Source organism: Carcharhinus amblyrhynchos, chromosome 11 (assembly GCF_965287045.1).
Source record: "Carcharhinus amblyrhynchos chromosome 11, sCarAmb.v2.hapA, whole genome shotgun sequence".
NCBI lineage: Eukaryota > Metazoa > Chordata > Chondrichthyes > Carcharhiniformes > Carcharhinidae > Carcharhinus > Carcharhinus amblyrhynchos.
Genome location: NC_137334.1, coordinates 37,813,143 through 37,834,611, shown reverse-complemented (window position 1 = coordinate 37,834,611; position 21,469 = coordinate 37,813,143). Strand labels below are relative to the sequence as shown.

General features: G+C 43.3%; 1 protein-coding gene across 4 annotated transcripts in view; it reads right to left on the bottom strand.

Moving 5' to 3' along the window:
* pde1a (phosphodiesterase 1A, calmodulin-dependent) overlaps positions 1-20,096 on the bottom strand; it is a 555,040-nt gene extending 534,944 nt beyond the window's left edge. For 3 of the 4 annotated variants that reach the window (XM_080198871.1, XM_080198872.1, XM_080198877.1), the window contains exon 1: positions 19,867-20,096. In XM_080198871.1, coding sequence (XP_080054997.1) covers positions 19,867-20,056 — 190 coding nt within the window. In that variant the 5' untranslated portion in view covers positions 20,057-20,096. The remainder of the gene's footprint in view (positions 1-19,866) is intronic. The other variant, XM_080198874.1, reaches the window with a different exon arrangement.
* Between the last annotated feature and the right edge of the window lie 1,373 nt (positions 20,097-21,469).

Sequence of the window (21,469 nt, the reverse complement as noted above, 5' to 3'; positions counted from 1 at the left end):
GATTCTATGATTAATTATGAACCACTTAATATGAGTGATGCATTTTTTTTAACAAGATAAGTTTGTGCTTCCCTTTGTCTGGGACTGTAAGATTCTAACCATTAAGTATTAAATTGGAGGTGGTGGGGTCCTTTGTCCTATAGGATGAATTAACTCCTGATGGCTAGGTGTGGCTTATGAAATGTAAATGGCCCTTGTATAGTTTTCTTGGAATTTGGTCTCTGCAGGTCACAGGATGTCATTAGGGAATTTTCAGAGATAACGAGATGTAAATTTCTTCAATATACCAAATAGTCCTTTTTGTTCAGGCCACAAGCAGACATAGCTTCAGCCATTTTAAAAGGTCATTGTCCAGTTTTAAAACTTTAGAAATTAGCCATGAGAATAATACATAACATATATTACAAAAATATAGAGTGTGAGGTCTTAACTCCCTGACCATAGTAAGATGTCACAAGACATTTAATACACTAGTTAATACTCAGATTAAAAATGACAACTTTATAAGGTTTATTACAACAGTAGTGGAGATAACCCCCAATGAGACAGCCTTATTTCTACACCATATTATTTTTGAAAATTATGCCTAAGTTCTGAATTAAAACTAAAATTGAATTCTGTCCACTGCTTACATCTGTTCTCCCAATGCCAGCAGCAAAGAAAAATGGCTGCCATATTTGATCTTTGCAATGCAGCTATTCACGTATGTCAGTTTCTTGACAGTGATGGTGACACCTCTGGATGCATGTTGGAAGGGGATTGTCCAGTGTAGTTACTGAGACCCGCAAACCTGCAGTGGCACAACAGATGACTATTCAACTATGCTGTCTTTGGAAACATCAGATAAGTAAGTTTCTTTTGTACTCTGAGGCCTGTAAACTCCAATTAAATATAATGTTGTGTGTGCATACAAAGAACAAAGAACAAAGAACAACCCAGCACGGGAAACAGGCCCTTCGGCCCAACGAGCCCGCGCCGCCGCATCGCCCTACACCTATTCTACCCTGCATGTCTACGAATGGGACCCTACTCAGTCAGATTCAGGGAAGAAATAGTGTCAATTTGGTGGAAACCAATTAGCCTAAGAGCACATCTTTGGGGTGTGGGAGGAAACCGGAGCGCCCGGAGGAAACCCACGCAACCACAGGGAGAATGCGCAAACTCCCACAGACACAGGCCCAAATCCATGTATCTGCACAGCTAGCAGTGCTAGTCACTGAGCTGTTGCGGTGCCCGTCTATCGGTCCAGGATCAAGCACACACACCGACATGAAGTACTAGGCCACTCCTGGACTTCCAAGAGCAGCCCACGCACAACCTGCCGTGTGCATGCCCCTCGCTTGACACGAGGTGGACCTCCACCTGTGGAATAAAGACAAAACATATTAGTTATACAGCCTGCCCTTCCGGTGTCTCCCGAGGTTTACCCTATTTAATAGCCCCTACCATATCCCTCCATTCCCGTTTCACTCATATGCCTATCTAACTGCATCTTAAACGAGTCCAACGTGCCTGCCTCCACCACCCTACTCGGTAGCGCATTCCAGACCCCCACAACTCTCTGTGTAAAGAACCTTCCTCTTACCTCCAAATTATACCTCCCCCCCCTCACCCTTAATTGATGACCTCTTGTGTTCGTACCCAGTCTAGGGAGCAGTCTCTCACTATTAACTCTATCTATTCCCTTCAGTATCTTATATACCTCTATCATGTCCCCTCTCAATCTCCTTCTTTCCAAGGAGAATAGCCCCAGTCTCTTCAGTCTCTCCTCGTAACCCAGTCCCCCCATGCCAGGCAACATCCTGGTAAACCTCCTCTGCACCCTTTCCAGAGACTCCACGTCCTTCCGGTAATAAGGTGACCAGAACTGGACGCAGTACTCCAAATGCGGTCTAACCAACGTTCTGTATAACTGAAGCATTAGACGGCAGCTTTTATACTCTAAGCCCCTTCCTATAAAGGCTAACATCCCATAAGCCTTCCTAACAACGTTCTCCACTTGTGACACAACCTTCATGGATTTGTGGACCTGCACTCCCAGGTCTCTCTGTACATCTATACTCCTAATCGGCCTACCTTTTATCACATAACTCCTCTCTGCATTATTCCTTCCAAAATGCATCACCTCGCATTTGTCAGGATTAAATGCCATCTGCCACCTATCTGCCCACTGCACCAACCTATCTATATCCTGTTGTATCACCTGACAATCCAGCTCTGTACCCGCCAACCCTGCCATCTTGGTGTCATCAGCAAACTTGCTGATCACACCACCTACTCCCTCTTCTAAGTCATTTATGTAGACTACAAAGAGGAGAGGTCCCAGTACCGAGCCCTGCGGCACACCACTGGTCACTGGCCTCCAGCCCGACAAGGTACCCTCCACAACTACCCTCTGTCTCCTATTTCCCAACCAGTTCTCAATCCACCTAACTACCTGGCCTCGTATCCCATGCGCCTTAACCTTTTCTACCAGCCTACCGTGAGGGACTTTGTCAAACGCCTTACTGAAATCCATGTAGATGACATCAACGGCTCTCCCATCGTCAACCGTTTTTGTCACCTCCTCAAAGAATTCCACCAGATTCGTAAGGCAAGACCTCCCTCTAACAAAGCCATGTTGCGTATCCCTAATCAGATCGCAACGCTCCAAATGCTCATACATCCTACCCCTAAGTATTTTTTCCATTAACTTCCCTACCACCGACGTCAAACTCACTGGCCTATAATTCCCAGGGTTATCCCTACTACCTTTTTTGAACAACGGGACCACATTTGCTACCCTCCAGTCTTCTGGGACCTCACCTGTGTCCAAAGAAGAGACAAAGATGTGCGCCAGAGGCCCAGCAATTTCATCTTTCGCCTCCCTAAGCAGCCTGGGATAAATACCATCAGGCCCCGGAGCTTTATCCGTCCTTACGCTACCTAAAAGCCCTAGCACTTCCTCTCTCGTAATAACTATATCCTGCAACTGAACCTCCGCTCCCTCCAAGAGACCGCACGATTCCGAACCCCTCTCCTTCGTGAATACCGACGCAAAGTATTCATTCAGGAGCTCCCCCATTCCCTCCGACTCAATACACAACTCTCCACTCTTGTCCCTAAGAGGACCAATTTTCCCTCTAACTACTCTCTTGCCTCTAATATAGGAATAAAATGCCTTAGGATTATCCTTAATCCTACCGGCCAAAGCCATCTCATGCCCTCTCTTCGCCCTTCTAATTCCCCTTTTTAGCTCCCTCCTACTCTCTCTATATTCCTCCAGCGCACACTCCGTACCCATTTGTTTTGACCTATCATACGCCTCCCTCTTCTTCCTAACCAAGTCTTCAATATCCCCCGTAATCCACGGCTCTCTAATCCTACCTTTCCCATCCTTTCGCTTAACCGGAACAAACCTCCCCTGCAACCATTTCATTTTGTCCCTAAAAGCCTCCCACTTGCCAACCGTGGACTTGCCAGCTAACAGTCCCTCCCAGTCAGTTTGCTGCAGCTCCCTCCTAATCCTGCCATAGCTCGCCTTTCCCCAGTTCAGCACACTCCCGCTTGGACGGCACTCGTCCCTTTCCATTTTTATCCTAAAGTAGACGGACTTGTGGTCACTGTTCGCCACATGTTCGCCTACCTCTACCTCACCCACCTGCCCTGGCTCGTTTCCCAACACTAAATCCAGTATAGCCCCTCCCCTAGTCGGGCAAGTTACATACTGTTCTAGCGACCCTTCCATAACACATCTCACAAACTCCTCTCCCTCCGTACCCCCAGCTCTAGGCCCCCTCCAATTCACTCCGGGAAAATTAAAATCACCCACTACAACCACTCTATTCTTTCTGCACCTGTCCAAAATGCCCCTGCAAATTCCCTCCTCCACTGACTTTGGGCTGTTGGGTGGCCTATAGTACACCCCTAGCAGTGTGATCTCTCCCTTTTTATTCCTCAACTCCACCCACAGCGACTCAATCCCTATCTCTTCCATATCGCCCTCCCTCCGCACTACTGTGATGTTTTCCTTGACTAACAGTGCCACCCCTCCACCTCTCTTCAACCCTCCTCTGTCACACCTAAAACACCTGTACCCAGGAACATTCAGCTGCCAGTCCTGCCCTCCCCGTAACCACGTCTCCGTTACAGCCACCACATCCAACTGCCTCACAAACATCAAGGCCCTAAGCTCATCCGTTTTCCCTGCCACACTCCTAGCATTGAAACAGACACAGTTCAACCCACAAATGTCCCTCGGAACCACCTTCTCCCTTATAATTTTCCTTTCACCCGTCTCTCTCCCAGCCACCTCCCCACCCCCCCTCCCTATTAGTTTAAATCATTCCTGAACACCCCAGCTAACCTCCCTGCTAAGACACTAGTCCCCCTCCCGTTCAAATCCTCCCCACCCCTCCTGTACAGTTGCCTTTCTCTCCTAAACACCTCCCAATGATCTACATAAGTAAACCCCTCTACCCTACACCAGTCCCTCAACCATGCATTCAACTGCATGATCTCGTCATTCTTAGCCCTGCTCATACTGGGCAGCAACCCAGACAGTGCCACCCTAGAGGTCCTGCCCTTTAGTTTGGCCCCCAACTCCTTAAATTGCCTACGGACCTCTCCCCTACTCCTCCTTCCTATATCCCCTTCCCCTACATGTACTATGACCTCTGCCTGGGTCCCCTCCCCTTTCAAAATTCCCTCTACCCTTTCCATTATATCTTTTACCCCTGCTCCAGGGAGGCAGACCACCATCTTGGAGTCGCGCCCTTGCCCACAGAACCTCCTATCAATCCCTCGGACCCTCCCATCCCCTACCACTATCACCTTACCAGACCCTTTCCGTCCCTCTAAATCAGTCTCCCCTTCCTTCCTATTTTTCTGTGCCCCTGCCGACGAACCTTGGGGGGCCTCCGGGGAGGCCGGGGGACCCTGACTACTCTTCTTCTTCCTCTTTCCCCTCCTAACAGTCGTCCATCCTCCCTTCTCTTCCGCCCTTGAGACCTCCTCCTGCTCATGTTTCCCAGCCATTATCTCCTCATTCTCCCTAACTAGAAACGCATCTTCCAGTCGCCCCTCGAGTTGCCTGATCCGGGCCCTCAATCGCTGCAGTTCTAAACATTTACTGCAGATGTGTACCTTGGGGACACGTGACACCACCAGGAACTCCCACATGTGGCACCGGACGCAACTTACATTCCTCCCTATATTCCCTACCATGTCCCAACCTCCTGTAAGTGCCCAAGGTAGAAATCTGTCACTCACCTTCTCTAAGCCTACTCTCTCCTAAGCCCAGCAAGCCAAAGCCCTTCTCACTCAGTTCCCACTCACTCCGCTGCCCGCTCCCGACGCTGCCCGCTCTATACTGCTACCCCTTTTTTATACCCCCCGCCCCCCCTTAACGACTATCCCCTGGCCTAACTTCCGGTACGGAAGTAAACTACACTCTAACAAGCCCCGAGAACCGGAATGTTTTGTATCTGGTGATTACTTGAGAAGTAAATGACTCTAATGCAGAATTTGTGTACAAATACAGTAGATTATAGGTGAACTGTCAGTTGCATATGGCAATAATGCATCTGATGGGACTGACAAGTGGCCTCATGAATATTACACAGGGAATGAAGTGCTTACCACTTTTATTATGCTTTTTATCTTTTTCTCAAGAGACCCACTTACATGGAGAGTCCAAAATGATATGCTACATCTATTCAGAATGGTTTATTGCTTGTTGTTCTGAAGCCCCAATGTTTCAGATTTCTTTAAAATTATAATGTACTTTACTTCATACAAAATAATTATTGAATGAAAACGATTAGCTTTGACAATTTTTTTGGGTTATATGCACAAACTTTATGAAATGGGATAAATTCAGCCAATTTTGGCCTTTCCTTTTTGAATATTCTCTGAAGTACAGTTTGAGAGAGAATCCTGCAATCAGGAATTAAGAGATCTCTAGTTTTATAATTTGTATTCCTTTCAAGCAAAATGAAGCTCAACTTTGCCACAAAGTGGGATTCTAAAAAGACCTCTGTAAAACAATTTTATATAACCACATTGTCTCCTTAAAATTTAGTTATGCCCGCATCATGAATTTGCTCATAAACATTTATAAAGTAGCAAACAATATTATTAATAGGTGTATCATCAGGTTTGAAATTAAGGGAAAATATTTAAGTGCTTAAATCACTTCCATTTACATAAATTACTTTAGCCATAAGCCTGTCCTATCTGCAGACAATAAAACTAAGAGAATAGCAAAGCATTAGATGCTGCAAAGGACTTGCAAAATCTACTGCATTAGGGTAATATTGACTGAACTTTGATCTTTGATGTTGAATAAAATAAATATCGGTCAAAATGTAGTCACTTATTTCAATTAATGAAATTGAAATTGCATATGGAGACTTCAACAAACGACATCTTTTATGACTGTAACATATGTAAACTTTCTCTCCCTGTCCTTCATGAGCTGTCTGCAGGCCCTGTTTGACGTCTTTGATAACACCAAGCTACTCCAATGCCTCTCCACTATCGTACAGTTTGGTGGAACTACATTCACCTGGTTCCATTCTTATCTATCCAGGCAGAGAATCAACTGCAATAGTTTCACTTTCCACTTTACCTCTGATATCAACAAGGACCTTTATCCTCAGTTCGGTCCTATTTATCATCTGCATGCAGTGCCAGATTTAGGCATAAGTTAGTTAAACAAGCTACAGCTTAGGGCCTTACAATCCACAGGGGCTCACAAAATTTCAGAAGGTTTACAATGAAGAAAACATTTAAGGGCAGATACCAGAAAAGAAAAAGAAAGCACCAGCTTGAAGAGCAACTCAAAAAATTACCAAAATTTGACAGTGACTTTACTCCAGAAACAGATAAGGATCCACAAACCCAAAGTGATCAGCAAAGTCCAAAACAACCACAGCCTGGTGCCTCTGCTACTGAGACAGCAGAGTCTGGAATCTCAGCTGAGGAAAACACTGGAAGTGATGCAAATGTGAGGTTTGCAGAGCCAATATCCACGGTTGAAACAACAAAATTCACGAAACTCAATGATGTAGGTCAATGGGGTGTCTTAACCAAGGATGAACTCTCATACTGGATCCTTAAGGGTCCTTCAGAGTGTCAACACTGGAACGGCCCATTTAAAACTCAAAGCTGTCATTCAAAAATCAAGATACATATTGTTCAAAAGGTCTTTTTCAGTCCAGAAAAGTTAACGGTGAAATATACGACCAGGAATGGCTAGTGTATTCTTCAACAACTGGCTGTGTTTACTGCTTTGTCTGCAAGCTCTTTTCAACATCAACTGCAGCACTAGCTTCTGATGGGTTTTCTGACTGGTGAAATCCCATTGCAATTAAAAGTCATGAAAACTCTGACTTACGGGGATACTGAAGCACTTCCATACTTAAGGCAAGCAGAATTATCCAGGAAAAGAAAATTTGCTGGAAAGATCTGTATTAAATCATCTTCCAAGACAAGATTTGTTTAGTTTTCCCTAATGTGGAAGCAATATTACAACTATTCTTATGTCTGATGGTAACAAATTGTTCAGGAGAAAGGTCATTTTCACAGCTAAAGGGAATCAAAAATGAACTGAGGGCAACCATGTCTCAAGATAAAGTGTCTGCACTTAGCATCATGTGCATAGAAAGCAATAAGCTGCATAGCATATCATTTGAGGACATATTCATGATTTTGCTTTTGAGAAATCAAGAAAGAAAATGTTTTAAGTTGTATCAGATATCAGTTTTCTGATTTTGCAAATGATTTCATTATTACTTATATTAATAAAAGTGATCCTGATTACTTATTTTGTCAGCATTTTGTATATATATTAATATATCTTAAAATTATTTTAAAAATTACATTTAAGTATTATTGCCAGGGTATACTAATATTATAATCTATGAGAGAGATCAAGCCAGCCAAATGATAAATATGTAATCAGTAAATGCATTCATCTGAAAATAATTTGTATTTTTCACTTTAAATACCTTGCTATTAAATAATTAAAAGGCATAATTATGTTTTCAATTTTTTTGTGGTGATCCAAGATCCTGTTTTGGTACATACCGTTGTGAGACCTTTTGGTGTAACTTTTTAACAAGGGGTCTCCAAGCTTTATATAGCTTAGGGCCTCACCAAGTTTAAATCCGGCAGTGTCTGCATGCTGCTCCTCTGCGACATTATCTGAGAGCACAGCATCAGTTTCCAAATGGACTCTAACTTACCACCACCTCTCTCCACCTCTTCATTGCTTGTCTCACATCCAGAAGAGATTTTCTCCAACTAAACACTGAAAAGATCAAAGCCACTGTCTTTGGTAGCCACCAAAAAACTGCACTCCATACTACTGAGTCCATCCATTTCGCTGGAAAATGTCTGAGACTGAACCACATTCTTAACAATCTTGGTATCATATTTGACCCTATGTTTATGACACATATCCATGCCATCTCTAATGCTGCCTATTTCTAAGATTGTAACATTGCCTGACTCCACCCAACTCCACCATACCTCAGCTCATCTGCTGCTGACATGCCTTTATTAACTCTAACCTTGACAATTTCAATTCGATGCTGAATGTCTCCTTTATTCCGCTCTTCATAAATACCAGGTCACCCGAGTATCTGCTGCCCATATCCCAACATACACTGAGACCTATTCACCTATCATCATTGTGCTCACTAACCTAAACTGGCACCTGGCTGAACATTACCCTGATTGTAAAATCTTATCCTGGTTTTCATTCCTTCCTGTCCACCCAATTCCTATAAACCTCTGCTAGTCCAAAAGCTTCCAAGAAAGCCAAGTTAAGCTAATACAAGTGGATTTTCTATCTCTGAGTAGATATACAAGAATGGTGATGGAAACGTGTTAGAGGAGGATGATGTTGTCAAATGTGTTCGACATCTTTCCATCACCATCAAGCTGGGTGAAATTACAATCACCATTCTTGTATATCTACTCATAGGTAGAGAATCACCTGTAGTAGTTTAACTTGGTTATCTTGAAAAGTTATGGGACTGGTGGAATTGGGTGGACATGCAGACAGCTCTTGAAGACCAAGGAGTGAATGTTTGCACTTATTTCATCATTTCTATTCTGGTCTCTTGTACATCTCTGGTTTCAGCTCTGCCAACAAGGGTGGCCATGTCTCAGCTGGCAAGACCCTAAGCTCTGGAAATCCCTCCTCTTGTCTCTCAACCCCTCTTTCTTCCTTTAAGAAACTCCTTTAAAGCTACTTCTTTGACCCAAGCACCTGCCCTAATATCTCCTTGCGACTCGCTGTCAGGTTTTGTTTCATAATCATCCTGTGAGGTGCCCTTTTGCTATGTTAAAGATAATATATAAATATCAAGTTGTTATTGTAGTGATGCACACATTTTATCTTGCACAACGAATACAAAGATGTATGTAGGCTACAGACAGATTCATAATGAGTTTATTTAATTTACTCATTCATGGGATGTGGGTAACTGGGCTAGTATTTATTGCCCACTCCTAACTGCCCTTGAGAATGTGGTGTTGAGTTACCTTCTTGAACCACTGCAGTCTGTATGTGGAACACCACAGATTTGTTAGGAAGGATATCCCAGGATTTTGACTCAAAAGGTATCAACAGACTATATAATCAGATAGAAGTCCCATTGGCTTTGGAGAGATATAAGCTGCATATGGAGATTGCTCTGGAGAAAGTGAGGTTGGCTTTTCTACATCATGTGGATCAGCCTTCTTTCAATATTGGTCTCCCTAATATACCATGTGTAATTTTAATCAAGCATTCTGTTCAGCAAGAGGTAGACGGAGGTGGCAGCTATGATCAGCACCCATGGTGTTGTGTGCAGGATTTGTCTGCACTACAGGAAGAGGATGAATGACCTTATACCTTTTGCAAGGCTGAGTAGGGAAGCTACTTGGTAATGTCTATAAATATCTATGGAAGGCTATGTATATAGGGCAGCACAATGGCACAGCGGTTAGCACTGCTGTCTCACAGCACCAAGGTCCTGGGTTCGATTTTGGCTTGGGGTGACTGTCTGACTGGAGTTTGCACATTCTCGCCATGTCTTTGTGGGTTTCCTCCAGGTGCACCAGTTTCTTCATACAGTCCAAAGATGCCACCTAGGCCTCAGGCAGCTAGAGGATGGCCACCAAAGTCATCCCAAATCATAGAAGCTCTACAGTCATTGAATTCGTACTGTACAGCAGAAGGCCATTCAACCCATTCAGACTTCTTCTCAGCCACAGGACAGCAAGGCCAGATGCTTGCCTCCACTTCTGCTGCAAGTGCATGGGAAGCACATGAAAGGAACACAGGCATGAAATTTAATTATAACACAGTTGCATTTGGGGTTCATTGGCGAATAATCAAACTGGGAAACCTTGCATCTCTTGTTGTGTTAAATAAAGGACAAGTGTACTGTTGCAGCATCTCCTTCCATTTCTTGGTTTCCTTTGAGACTTAATTTACACCCTTGTACATTCGGGGGATGGTTACAAAGGCCCATGTTGTTTACGGAAAACACTTCATCCTCTCCACTGTGTAATATGCACCTGGCATAGCCTGACAGAATAGTGAATGAAGGTGGTCACAGCAGAGCTACAAAATGATAAGGCTTTATTGGTGTGGAATAAACATGTAGCAAGGGTTATATGAAACATCCATGTGTAAGTATGTTCCAAACTGCCCTTGCATGTATTTCAATGCACCTTGTCCCTCATTTCTTTAATTCATGAAATATGGGCATCGCTGGTTAGGTCAGCATTAGTTGCCCATCTCCAATTGTCATAGAATCCCTACAGTGCAGAAGGAGGCCATTCGGCCCATCAAGTCTGCACCAAACACAATCCCATGAGGCCCTATTCCCATAACCCCACATATTTACCCTGCTAATCCCCTAACACTAGGGTCAATTTTAGTATGGCCAATCCGCCTGACCCACATAAATTTGGAGAAGGTAGTAGTGAGCTGATGTTTAGTTTGGGTTCTGCCAAACCGCCAGAGTCCATGTGGTGTAGGTACACCCACAGTGCTCTTACGGAGGAAGTTGCAGGATTTTTGCTCAGTGACAGTGAAGGAATGGCAATATATTTCCAAGTCAGGATGGTGAGTAGCTTGGAGGGGAACTTCTAGGAGATGATATTCTCATCTATCTACTCCCCTTGTCCTTCTAGATGGGAGTAGTTGTGGGTTTGGCAAGTGCTCAATAAGAAGCCTTGGTGAGTTTCTACAGTACGCCTTGTAGGTGATACACACGGCTGCCACTGTGCGTCAGTGGTGGATGGGGCAAATGTTTGTGGATGGGGTGCCAATCAAATGGACTGATTTGTCCTGGGTGATGTTGAGCTTCTTAAGTGTTGTTGGAATATCACTCATCCAGGCAAGTGGAGAGTATTCCGTCACATCCTGACTTGTGCCTTGTTAATTGTCACAAGGTTTTGGGGAGTTAGGAGGTGAATTACTCACCACAGGATTGCAAGCCACTGCTCTGCATTTGTAGCCACAGTATTTATATGGCTAGTCCAGTTCAGTTCCTGGTCAATAGCAAACCTGGATGTTGATAGTGGGGTATTCAGCGATGATAATGCCATTGAATGTCAAGTGATGATGGTTAAATTCACTCTTGTTGAAGATGGTCATTGTCTGGTACTTCTGTTGCATGATTGTTACTTGTCACCTGTCAGCCCAAGTTTGGATGTTATCTAGGTTTTGTTGCATTTGGACATGAACTTCTTCAGTATTTGACAAGTCACAAATGATGCTGATTGTACAATCATCAGCAAACATCCCCATTTCTAACCTTATGGTGGAAGGAAGGTCATTGATGAAGGAGCTTAAGATAGTTGGGCCTTGTACACTACACTGAGAAACTCCTGCAGTGATGTCCTGGAACTGAGATGATTGACCTTCACCAACCGCAGCCAATTTCTTTTGTACCAGGTATGACTGTAACAATCAGAGAGTTTTCCCTTGATTCTCATCAACTCTGGTTTTGCTCGGGCTCCTTGAAGCCACACTCAGTCCAATGCTGCCTTGATGCTAAGGGTAGTCACTCTTGCCTCACTTCTGGAACTCAGCACTTTTGTCCATGTTTGAAGTAAGGCTGTAATAAGATCAGGAGCTAAATGACCCTGGCGGAACCCAAACTGAAAATCAGGGAACAGATTATTGGTAAGCAAGTGCCACTTGATAGCACTGTCAATGACCTTTTCTATTACTTTACTGATAATCAAGAGTAAACTAATTTGTCAGGTTGGATTGCCCTGTTTTTTTGTGTATACAATATAACCGGGCAATTTTCCACATTGTTGGGTAGATGCCAGTGTTGCAGCTGTTCTGAAAGAGCTTGGCTAGGGGAGCGGCACATTCTGGAATATAAGTTTTGAGTACTATTGCTGGAATACAGTCAGGGCCCATAGCCTTTGCAGCATCCAGTGGCTTCATCTGTTTCTTGCTATCATTTGGGTGTGAATCGAATTGGCTGAAAACTGGCATCTGAGATGCTGGGGACCTCTAGAGCAGCCTAACTCAGCACTTCTGGATGAAGATTGTTGCAAATGCAACAATGTTCTATTTTTTGCACTGATATGCTGGGCTCCTCCATCATTGAGGATGGGGATATTTATGGACCCTCCTCCTCCAATGAGTTGTTCAATTGTCCACCACCATTCACAGCTGGATATGGCAGGACATGATTTATCAGTTATGGAATTGCTTAACTCCATCTACCACTTGCTGTTTATGTTGCCTGGCATACAAGAGGTCCTGTGTCATAACTTCGCTAGGCTGACACTTCATTAAAAGGTACGGCTAGTGCTGTTCCTGGCATGACCTCTTGAGCTCTTCATTGAACCAGAGTTAATCCACTGGCTTGGTGGTAGAGGGGGGGGGATATTCCAGGCCATTAGGTTACAGATTGTGATTGAGTACAATTCTGCCGCTGCTGATTGGTTACCCGATCTTGAATTGCTAGACCTGTTCAAAACCTATCCCACTTAGCACAATGGTGTTGGCACTCAATACATCCCCAGGATCATTCAACATTCATCATCTGGTCAGGAGCCTCTTCTGCATCCTCACCATTGGAGGAGTTGCAGTTTGTGAAATTCTCATTGTTCAATGTCTTTCCCTTGAGGACACCAGATTGTGTAGTGCACAGCTGACCAGCATGACACACGAACCTTGCTGAGATATAGTGAAAGGCTCCAGCAGATTATTCTAAGCATCTGAAACATATTTTAAGACGACCTAAGGCCTGCCCAATGGTTGCTTGGGTGGACCCATTCCTGCGCTGGCTCTTCATAGTCATAATAGCCATGGGGTGAGTAATCCTGTCTCCAGTATACTCACAGGAAGGCGTGTGTGTGTGTGTGTGTGTGTGTGTGTGTGTGTGTGTGTGTGTGTGTGTGTGTGTGTGTGTGTGTGTGTGTGTATGGGCAGCGGCAGGAGGAGGAGCGCAGTGGAGGGTGGGAAGAGGCAAAGAGCAAAAAACCTGTGACATCTCAGACTGCAGAGCTATGGAGGTATCGTAGATGCTTCCCAGGAACCATGCACAAACCTACAGGAGCTGTGTTCAAAGGTTGTAGGCCAGTTGCACATTGGGTAAGTGGAAGCCCTTCTTGTTGATAAAGGCCACTGGCCATTCAGCAGGAGCCTATTTGTCCAAATGAGTTCAGTTGATCACTGCCTGCACTTGGAGAAATCCAGCAATGCCCTCAAAGTCAATGGGTCTCAGCTTAATTGACTGGATTGGGTGGTAGCACACATTAATGACCACACCCTGATGCATTGAAGCACCACAGGCTGTGAGATCTCACAAATTTCTCCTGCGCATCCCGAGAGCAATCAGAAGGTGTCAATTTCAACAGCACAGTGAACCTACAGCGTCACCAGCTCCCATGGGTCCCAGCTCAGCCTCTACATGGCACACAGGTTAGCGTCAGCCTCCCTGTTTGCAGCAAGTCTGTGGAGACACTGGCACTCAGACATTTACAGTTAAATGTCTGACTGTGGGAGGAAACTGGAGCGCTCAGAGGAAACCCACGCAGACATTTACGCTGACAGTAGGCATCCTATAGAAGGTAGCCTCTTCTGCACTGACAAGGCTATTGGAGAACCCATCTGAGTCTTTCTCCTGCAACCCCATTTCATATTCATTCATTATTGTTACAAATAGGCTGACATCAACACTGCAATGAAATTACTGCGAAAATCCCCTAGTTGCCTTACTCCGGCACCTATTTGGCTACTCTGAGGGAGAATTTAACATGGCCAATGCAACTAACCAGCAAGTCTTTTGGACTGTGGGAGGAAACCAGAGCACGCAGAGGAAACCCACGCAGACATAGAGAGAACGTGCAAACTATCCACACATTCGGTGACCCAAGCCACGAATCGAACCCGGACCCCTGGTGCTATGAGGCAGCAGTGCTAACCACTGTGCCACCGTGCTGCCCCATTTTGAGACAGGTCTTCCTGTTAGTCCTAAAGTTGCTATATTCCGTTGCCAATGATAAGATTATAAGATAATTAGCAGGTCAGCCGCTCAAGCCTGCTCCTTCTTGTGGCCTTAACTTTCCAGACTGCACACCACCACTCCCATTCTGCCCCGGTAACCCTTAACTCTCTTGTAGATAAAAATTCTGTCCACCTCAGCCTTGGATATATTCAATGACATCCAACCTTCAATCCCACTGGAGAAGCAAATTGCAGAAATTAATGACCCTCTGAGAGAAGAAATTCTTCCTCATGGGCACTCTGGTTTAAGATTTCCTCAGGAGGGGAAGCATTCTCTCAGAATCTGGCAGTTAAGTCCACTCAGAATCTTATATATTTCAATAATATAGTTGGCCATCCCTTCCTCTCTTCTACTCCTTCTCATTGAATGCCAAAGCCTGTGTGAATGAGGCCCACTGTAGGTATGCTCTTTCACTTTCCAAATCCTCTTATGCCACTGGTTACTTGTGCCCAAATGCAATTGGCCAGTTAGGATACTTCAGGCAGAAACTACAGCACCACCATCCACTCCCTGCAACCCCAACAGTGCTGGCATCTTTTCCCCCACCTTCTGGCTTAATTTGCCACTGTTTTAAATGTTGGTGCATCACTGGATGAGGTCAGCTTGTGAATAATTATTTCACAATGTAAGTTGTACATCAATTCATATACAGGCCACAAGAACTCATGGGCATAGTGCTAGAAAAAAATGCAATATCCAACACTGCCGTCCAATTCCTAACATAAATACGTGTCTTCAAGGACATATTTAGCACATTGCTTAAAATGGAACTTGTTGAGAAGGAGCATTAAAAGACTATTTACTATCTGGATGAAAAATATTGTTAAAATTCAGGATTTTTCCTGTGACTGTAACGATTGTTTTTCCTTTCATTTTTAAGTCCTAGGAATTTCAAGATGGCAAAAGACCAAAGTCTGTCTAATTTATGTACCACCATCCCATGAGACATATGAGGCAACAAAATGGAGTTGTTGACTGATCACAACAATCTTCATTAATCAACAAGAGGTCCAAAAAAGGAAGCCCATTGGTGGGGAACTTTAGGAATCATATGTCCAAGGTCATCTGTTCTGCCCGAGCAGGTTATACCGAACATGTCAAGTCCGTAGTGCTTCACGTACAGTATCCCAGAATTCCAAGATGTTATTAAGTCTATCAGCTGCTAGCTTTCACCTCTGCCAGAGGTAACTTGCTCATTAGATTTACCTCACTAAAATAATGATTGCATGGATTAATTTTGAATTTATCCCCATCAAGTGCAAGCCAATTCTTCTGATTCCACTGGACTGGTGAAACAACTCATCATGTTCTGCAGTTCTTACTCCATTGAGAATCCTAGAACAACAATCATATCACCTTTTAGCCTCCTCTTTGTCAAAGAGTACATAACCATTTTATTTCTCATTTCTCAGACCTCAATCTCTCAATCATTCCACTTACTCTCTGCTGTAACTTCCCAATAGTGTAATAGCTTTAATTAATTGTCAGTCAGGGCGTCCAGATCACTTTCATTTGACGTGCAGGTTATTTACTATCCCATTAAGTAATAGTGTTATGATCCCCATTGAGATGAATAGCTTTTAGTCAATAGCTGAATGGATGGCTGAAGAAGATTTCATGTTTTAAGATATTTACCTAACAGACAGACTAAATGCACTCTTTACCAAAAACTATTTTTGCAGGCAACATATATTTGAAAATATAGAACAGAACTTTTAACAAAAAAACACTAGTGACATTGTCCTTCAAGTGGATATTCAATTCTCCTCGAACCACTCCAAGACGATTCTGAACTCCTGAGAGTTTACTTCCGATATTTTCCTTTCCTTGCCTGGAAATTCTAATTCCAGATCTATCTTTCACATTGCATGTTTTCCTGATAATTTCTCCCTCTAACTAAATTTAGACAAATTTTCCAGCCTCCTCTTAACTATCCCTCCCCATCCATGAATTTGATCTTTCCAACCTGAGCACAAGCTTCCATCTACATTCCTGCAGAGTGAACCACAGCATCTTGCTGCTCTCCTACTCCCATATCTTAGCAGATTAAACATGCCTGTATTTTTTATCAGAATATTTTATCGGAAGTAAACTCTCAGGAGCTCAGAATCATCTTGAAAGGTTCCAGGAGAATTGAATGTCCACTTGAAGGACAATGTAAACATATAACTGTTGTGTTTTTTTTGGCTGTGTTAGAAGTTCTGCTATATAATTCCAAGTATAGGTTGCCTACAAAGATAGTGTTTGGTAAATAGCTTAGAAACGCTTTCCCTCTCAAAGTCAATTTCCATGGCATTTTAAATCCGGGCCTTTTAGCCAGGTAGAAATGCTGATTATTTATCCTTGAAAGCCCAACTTTTTTTCATCTTGGAACTAAGCGGACAGTTTAAAGCTCAACTATTTACAGCCCAGCATTTTCAACACGTATCTGGGACTTTGGAGACTCAGAGTCTATCTACAGGTAGCACAAAAGGTTGCTGCTTTTGCCTTGCACTTTCTTCCAGCACAACAATCTAGGCCCCCTTTAATCTCTAGCAATCAAACCACTCAGGCTTGCTTTCAGGTGCACTTCAGAATAGGTCACATGACCCCTTTCATTGTACGTTAAATTAAAGATACATTCCCAAAACATAACAATTTTGTAGACCTCATTATCATAATAATATTCACCTCCTGGATGTTTTTGTCCCATGTGAAGCATTTTGCACTTCTCTACTTTGAATGTTAGCTTCCAACTGTTTGCTTAATTACCACATTCTATTTTTTATTCATTCAAGAGATGTCAGCATTGCTGGCAAAGCCAGTAATCATTGTCCATCCCTAAATGGCCTTTAGAGCACATAAATATTTATTTAAATCCTCCTGTAGCTTATCCTGCTCAGCTGAGAGGTTTACCAGATTTTCTTTGTATCATCTAAAAATGTATTTTTCTCGTTGAATATAGTGCTGCTGGTTTTAGCTGTCGGTTGTTAGAGTGCCATTATCTGTAATGCCCAGTGATATAAACAACATGAACGGATACAGTCCCAGGAGGACACATGCATTGAAACTATCTCTGCACGTTTAAAAACCAGAAAAAAATGGCAAGTTGTCTGGTCACAGGTCCCAGTGCTGTCATTGATTTGGGGCTGTCCTTTTATTACCCAAAGAAAATATCAGAGCAAAATTTTGTTTATTGCTGAAAATTGAGAAAATACAGGGGTCCAATCTAAAAGTAACTAAGATAAAACTTCTTCCAAGGTTATGTTGGTCCAAAGACAGGACTCGTCTCAACCCATTTATGGCTCATCATTCATCTCAATAAATGTTATTCAGCACATCTGTGATTTAATGATTCACTGGACTGGTATATACTGTGTTTTAATTTGTCTCTACGCATTTGGTGGTTTGGGTCTTTAACGAAAGGCCCATTTTCTCATGTGCTTCAGGGAAGGAGTTGACGATGACCTGCAGCTCAGTTTCTGTGTGAACACACACACACAAGCATCATCTGCATACTGAAACTCTATGAACAATGTTTGAGTGGTTATGGTTTCAGATTCAAGGTGGTGTGCATTAATGGTTTCCTAGAAAACTACGGTCCAGTTCCAACCAGCTCTGAAAGCAAACACTTTCCCCTGTCAATTAAGATCAATAGAAGGATCTTGGAAAAGGTGGATCATCTTGACAAAGGCAAACATTAGCAACAGAATTCATCATCACCTCCAATGTGCTAATTCAGCCTTCAGCTGGCTGAAGAGGTGAGTATTTGAGCTTCAGGGTGCAACTTGTTCAATGTAGACAACCTTTAAAATAACTTTGCAACAATTCTAAGGACCACTGCCTAACGTCTGGAACATTTCTTTTACTGCATTGAAGCATCTCCAAGTGTTACTTGATGTATGTAAAGAACCTGAATATTATTGCTTTTTGTGTATTAGCCATCTTGCAATGTTTGTAATTTTTTGCAGATTTCTTAGGAGTATATTTTTGAAAAGAAAAGAGTATTTGAGGAACTAGATCTTAAACCCAAGACCAAGGTCATGATTTACTGGGGCGGCAGTGATCCCCATGTTCCTATATATTTCAGAGACTTGGGCAACCTAAGCAACCAGCTCACAGCACTGGAGAAGTGCCACCAACAACCTCCAAATCCAGTGAGTAGAGAAAAGTTAAAGTTTATTTATTAGTCATAAGTAAAGCTTACACTAGCACTGCAATGAAGTTACTGTGAGATTCTCCTAGTGGCAAGAAAGGCCAACAGCAGCACCTCCTCCAAGCCAACACTGAGATGCTAATTACTCAAAACCAGTTTCACTGGGTGTGCCATGCAGTTCCTGGTGCCTGACATCAAACTCTAGAAGTAGCTGCTCTGCCCAGACCTTGATTAAGTAAAAAATCTGACAACTTTTTACTGTGTTTACGCCAGTCCAACGCCGGCATACCCACATCAGACCTTGATTAAGGCAGGAAACTCCCAGGAGAACAGTGAAAATGCTTTAGGGATGTCTTCAAAGTATCCTTGAAGAGATCAGCTATCCCTGCTGACCAATGGGAGACCCTGACTTGTGACCAAACAAATTGGAAAGGGCCAATATGGGAAGGCACCAAACACAGCCAAAGACTTCAGTGGAAAAATGCAGTCAAGGTGTGGGATGGAGCCCTCTAACTTCCAAATAACTGATCTAGCCAAGCCTGTAGGCATCACCTACCATGCATGCAACAGGGTGGGTAGATGGTACATTGGGTGTATCAGCCGTCACAGAACCCATGGCACTGCCCAAGAAAGAGGTCAGCATGCCATTCAATTATTGTCTGAGCAAAATTGAACCCAGTGAATTAAAAGTTTCATCCAGGTGCATGGATCTGTTGAGTTACATTCCCTTCCCTTGGCGGAGCTTTATTTCTGCACTTGATAAACTTGGAAAATTAAACCTCTGTGGGAGTTATTGATATCCAAAAAAAGGACCTGATGAAGGAGCAGCGTTCCAAAAGCTCGTGATTCCAAATAAACCTGTTGGACTCTAACCTGGTGGTGTGAGAATTCTTACCGTGCCTACCCCAGTCTAACGCCGGCATCTCCACATTGAAAAAATGAGCAATGGGAAAAAAAACCCGAAAAAAAACCTTTAGATATTAACTGAAAAAGTTAAATGCTGCGAAAATTAGTTTTTTTTATGAGCTTTACCCAAAGAAAGGAAATAATATCGGCTTAATGACGCAAACTGTTAAGTTTGGACTTGTTGCGTTAACAAAACACATCAGAAAATCAAAGCGAAACTCTCTTGTCTTCCTGCTTCTCTCTCTCCCCCCTTCTCAGCGCCAAATGACACCGGCAGTGATGAAGAAGCTGGATTGATGTTCTTACCTAACTGGCCAGAGGCTGCAGCTCCGCGACTTGGATCAGCCTCCCGAGCGCAGGCAGCTCTTCCCTTCCTGCTCTCCGCTCTCCCGGGGTGACTCCGGCAGCCTTTCGCTTTCTGCGGCCTCTGGCGTTTCGAAGGAGCGTTTCCTTCACCTGCACCTCGTCTGATGCGAATGGACGAGACGGTGCCCATGAGGAGAGGAGCAGAGACTCTGCACTGTGCAGTCCGGGCATCTCCCACCCCAGACAGCTCCGTGTGGGAAATGTAACTGCAATCAATTTCCTCTTATGATTGAACTAATCCTCCTTTAACCTCTGATAAATAATCCCTGTTAATTCTTCGGCTGCACATGAGGGCTGAGAGGATGGAGTGAATTTATTCCATGACTTTCAGCGTTACCGTTGCTCCCAACTTCATAATAGCCCAAACGAGCATGTATCGTCTCCAGAACTTTCTGTCAATATCAGATTAGTAATGATGGAAAACACTGATAATTTCACCATCATTTCTACTACAAAACCCCGAGCCAATGAATTGTGCTTCTTGTGTTTATGACCACATCAGGAAACAGTCAGCCAAAGCAATTTTGAGATTACAACAGTACAACACAAGAACAGGCCCTTCAGTGATAGAACAATGAAGACAAAATAAAAACAGGTTGGCATATTTTATCCAAAGGTGTACAGGTTAGATGCATTGACCATGCTAAATTGCCCCTTAGTGTCTGGGGAGGCATAGGTTACAGGGATTAGCAGGGTAAATATGTAGGGTTATGGGTATAGGACCTAAGTGGGATTGTTGTTGGTGCAGACTTGATGGGCTGAATAGCCTCTTTCTGCACTGTAGGAATTCAATGATTCAAAGATTTGCATTTATATAGTGCATTTTTTGGCAATGTGCTGAACAGCTGCTGAAGGATTTTTGAAGTGTGATTATTGTTATAATGTGGGAAACATATCAACCAATTTATGGACAGTGAGCTTTACAAACAGCAGTCTTAATGGCAAGTTCATCTGGTTTTGGATATCTTCAGAGATAAAGATTGGACAGGACATCAGGGAGTTCCCACTGCTGTTAAATAGTGCTATGGGATCTTTTTTACATCCACCTGAAAGTACAAATGGAGTTCAGTTTGTCTCAACTGAAAGGCAGCAGCTTATACATTGCCTGTACCCCTTCAGTACTGCAGTGGGATTAGCCAAGATTTTGTGCTCAAGTCTCTGGGGTGGGATTGGAACTCACTGCCTTCTGACTGAAAGAGCAAGTACTATTATTGAACTGTAAGGAGAATAGTTGCTTCTGTTACTTATTCACACAGGGAGCTGCCCATTGCTGACTCAATATCAGTCTCTCATAGATGCAGGTGAAGTAGAAAACCCACCGAGCAAATCGTCAATGAATAATCTCCATTTTCTCTGAAGCTTTATTTTATGGGGTAGTGAACACCATTGGGTGTGCAGAGACTGGACTACAAACCAAGTATGCTCTGTGTTTATTCATGTGCAGTCCATAAAGGTTTCATTGCACCATTAATGTAATCAGAGGCTAAAGAAATTCAACGTCTGTTAAAACTCTCATCAATTTTTACAGATGCAACATTGAAAG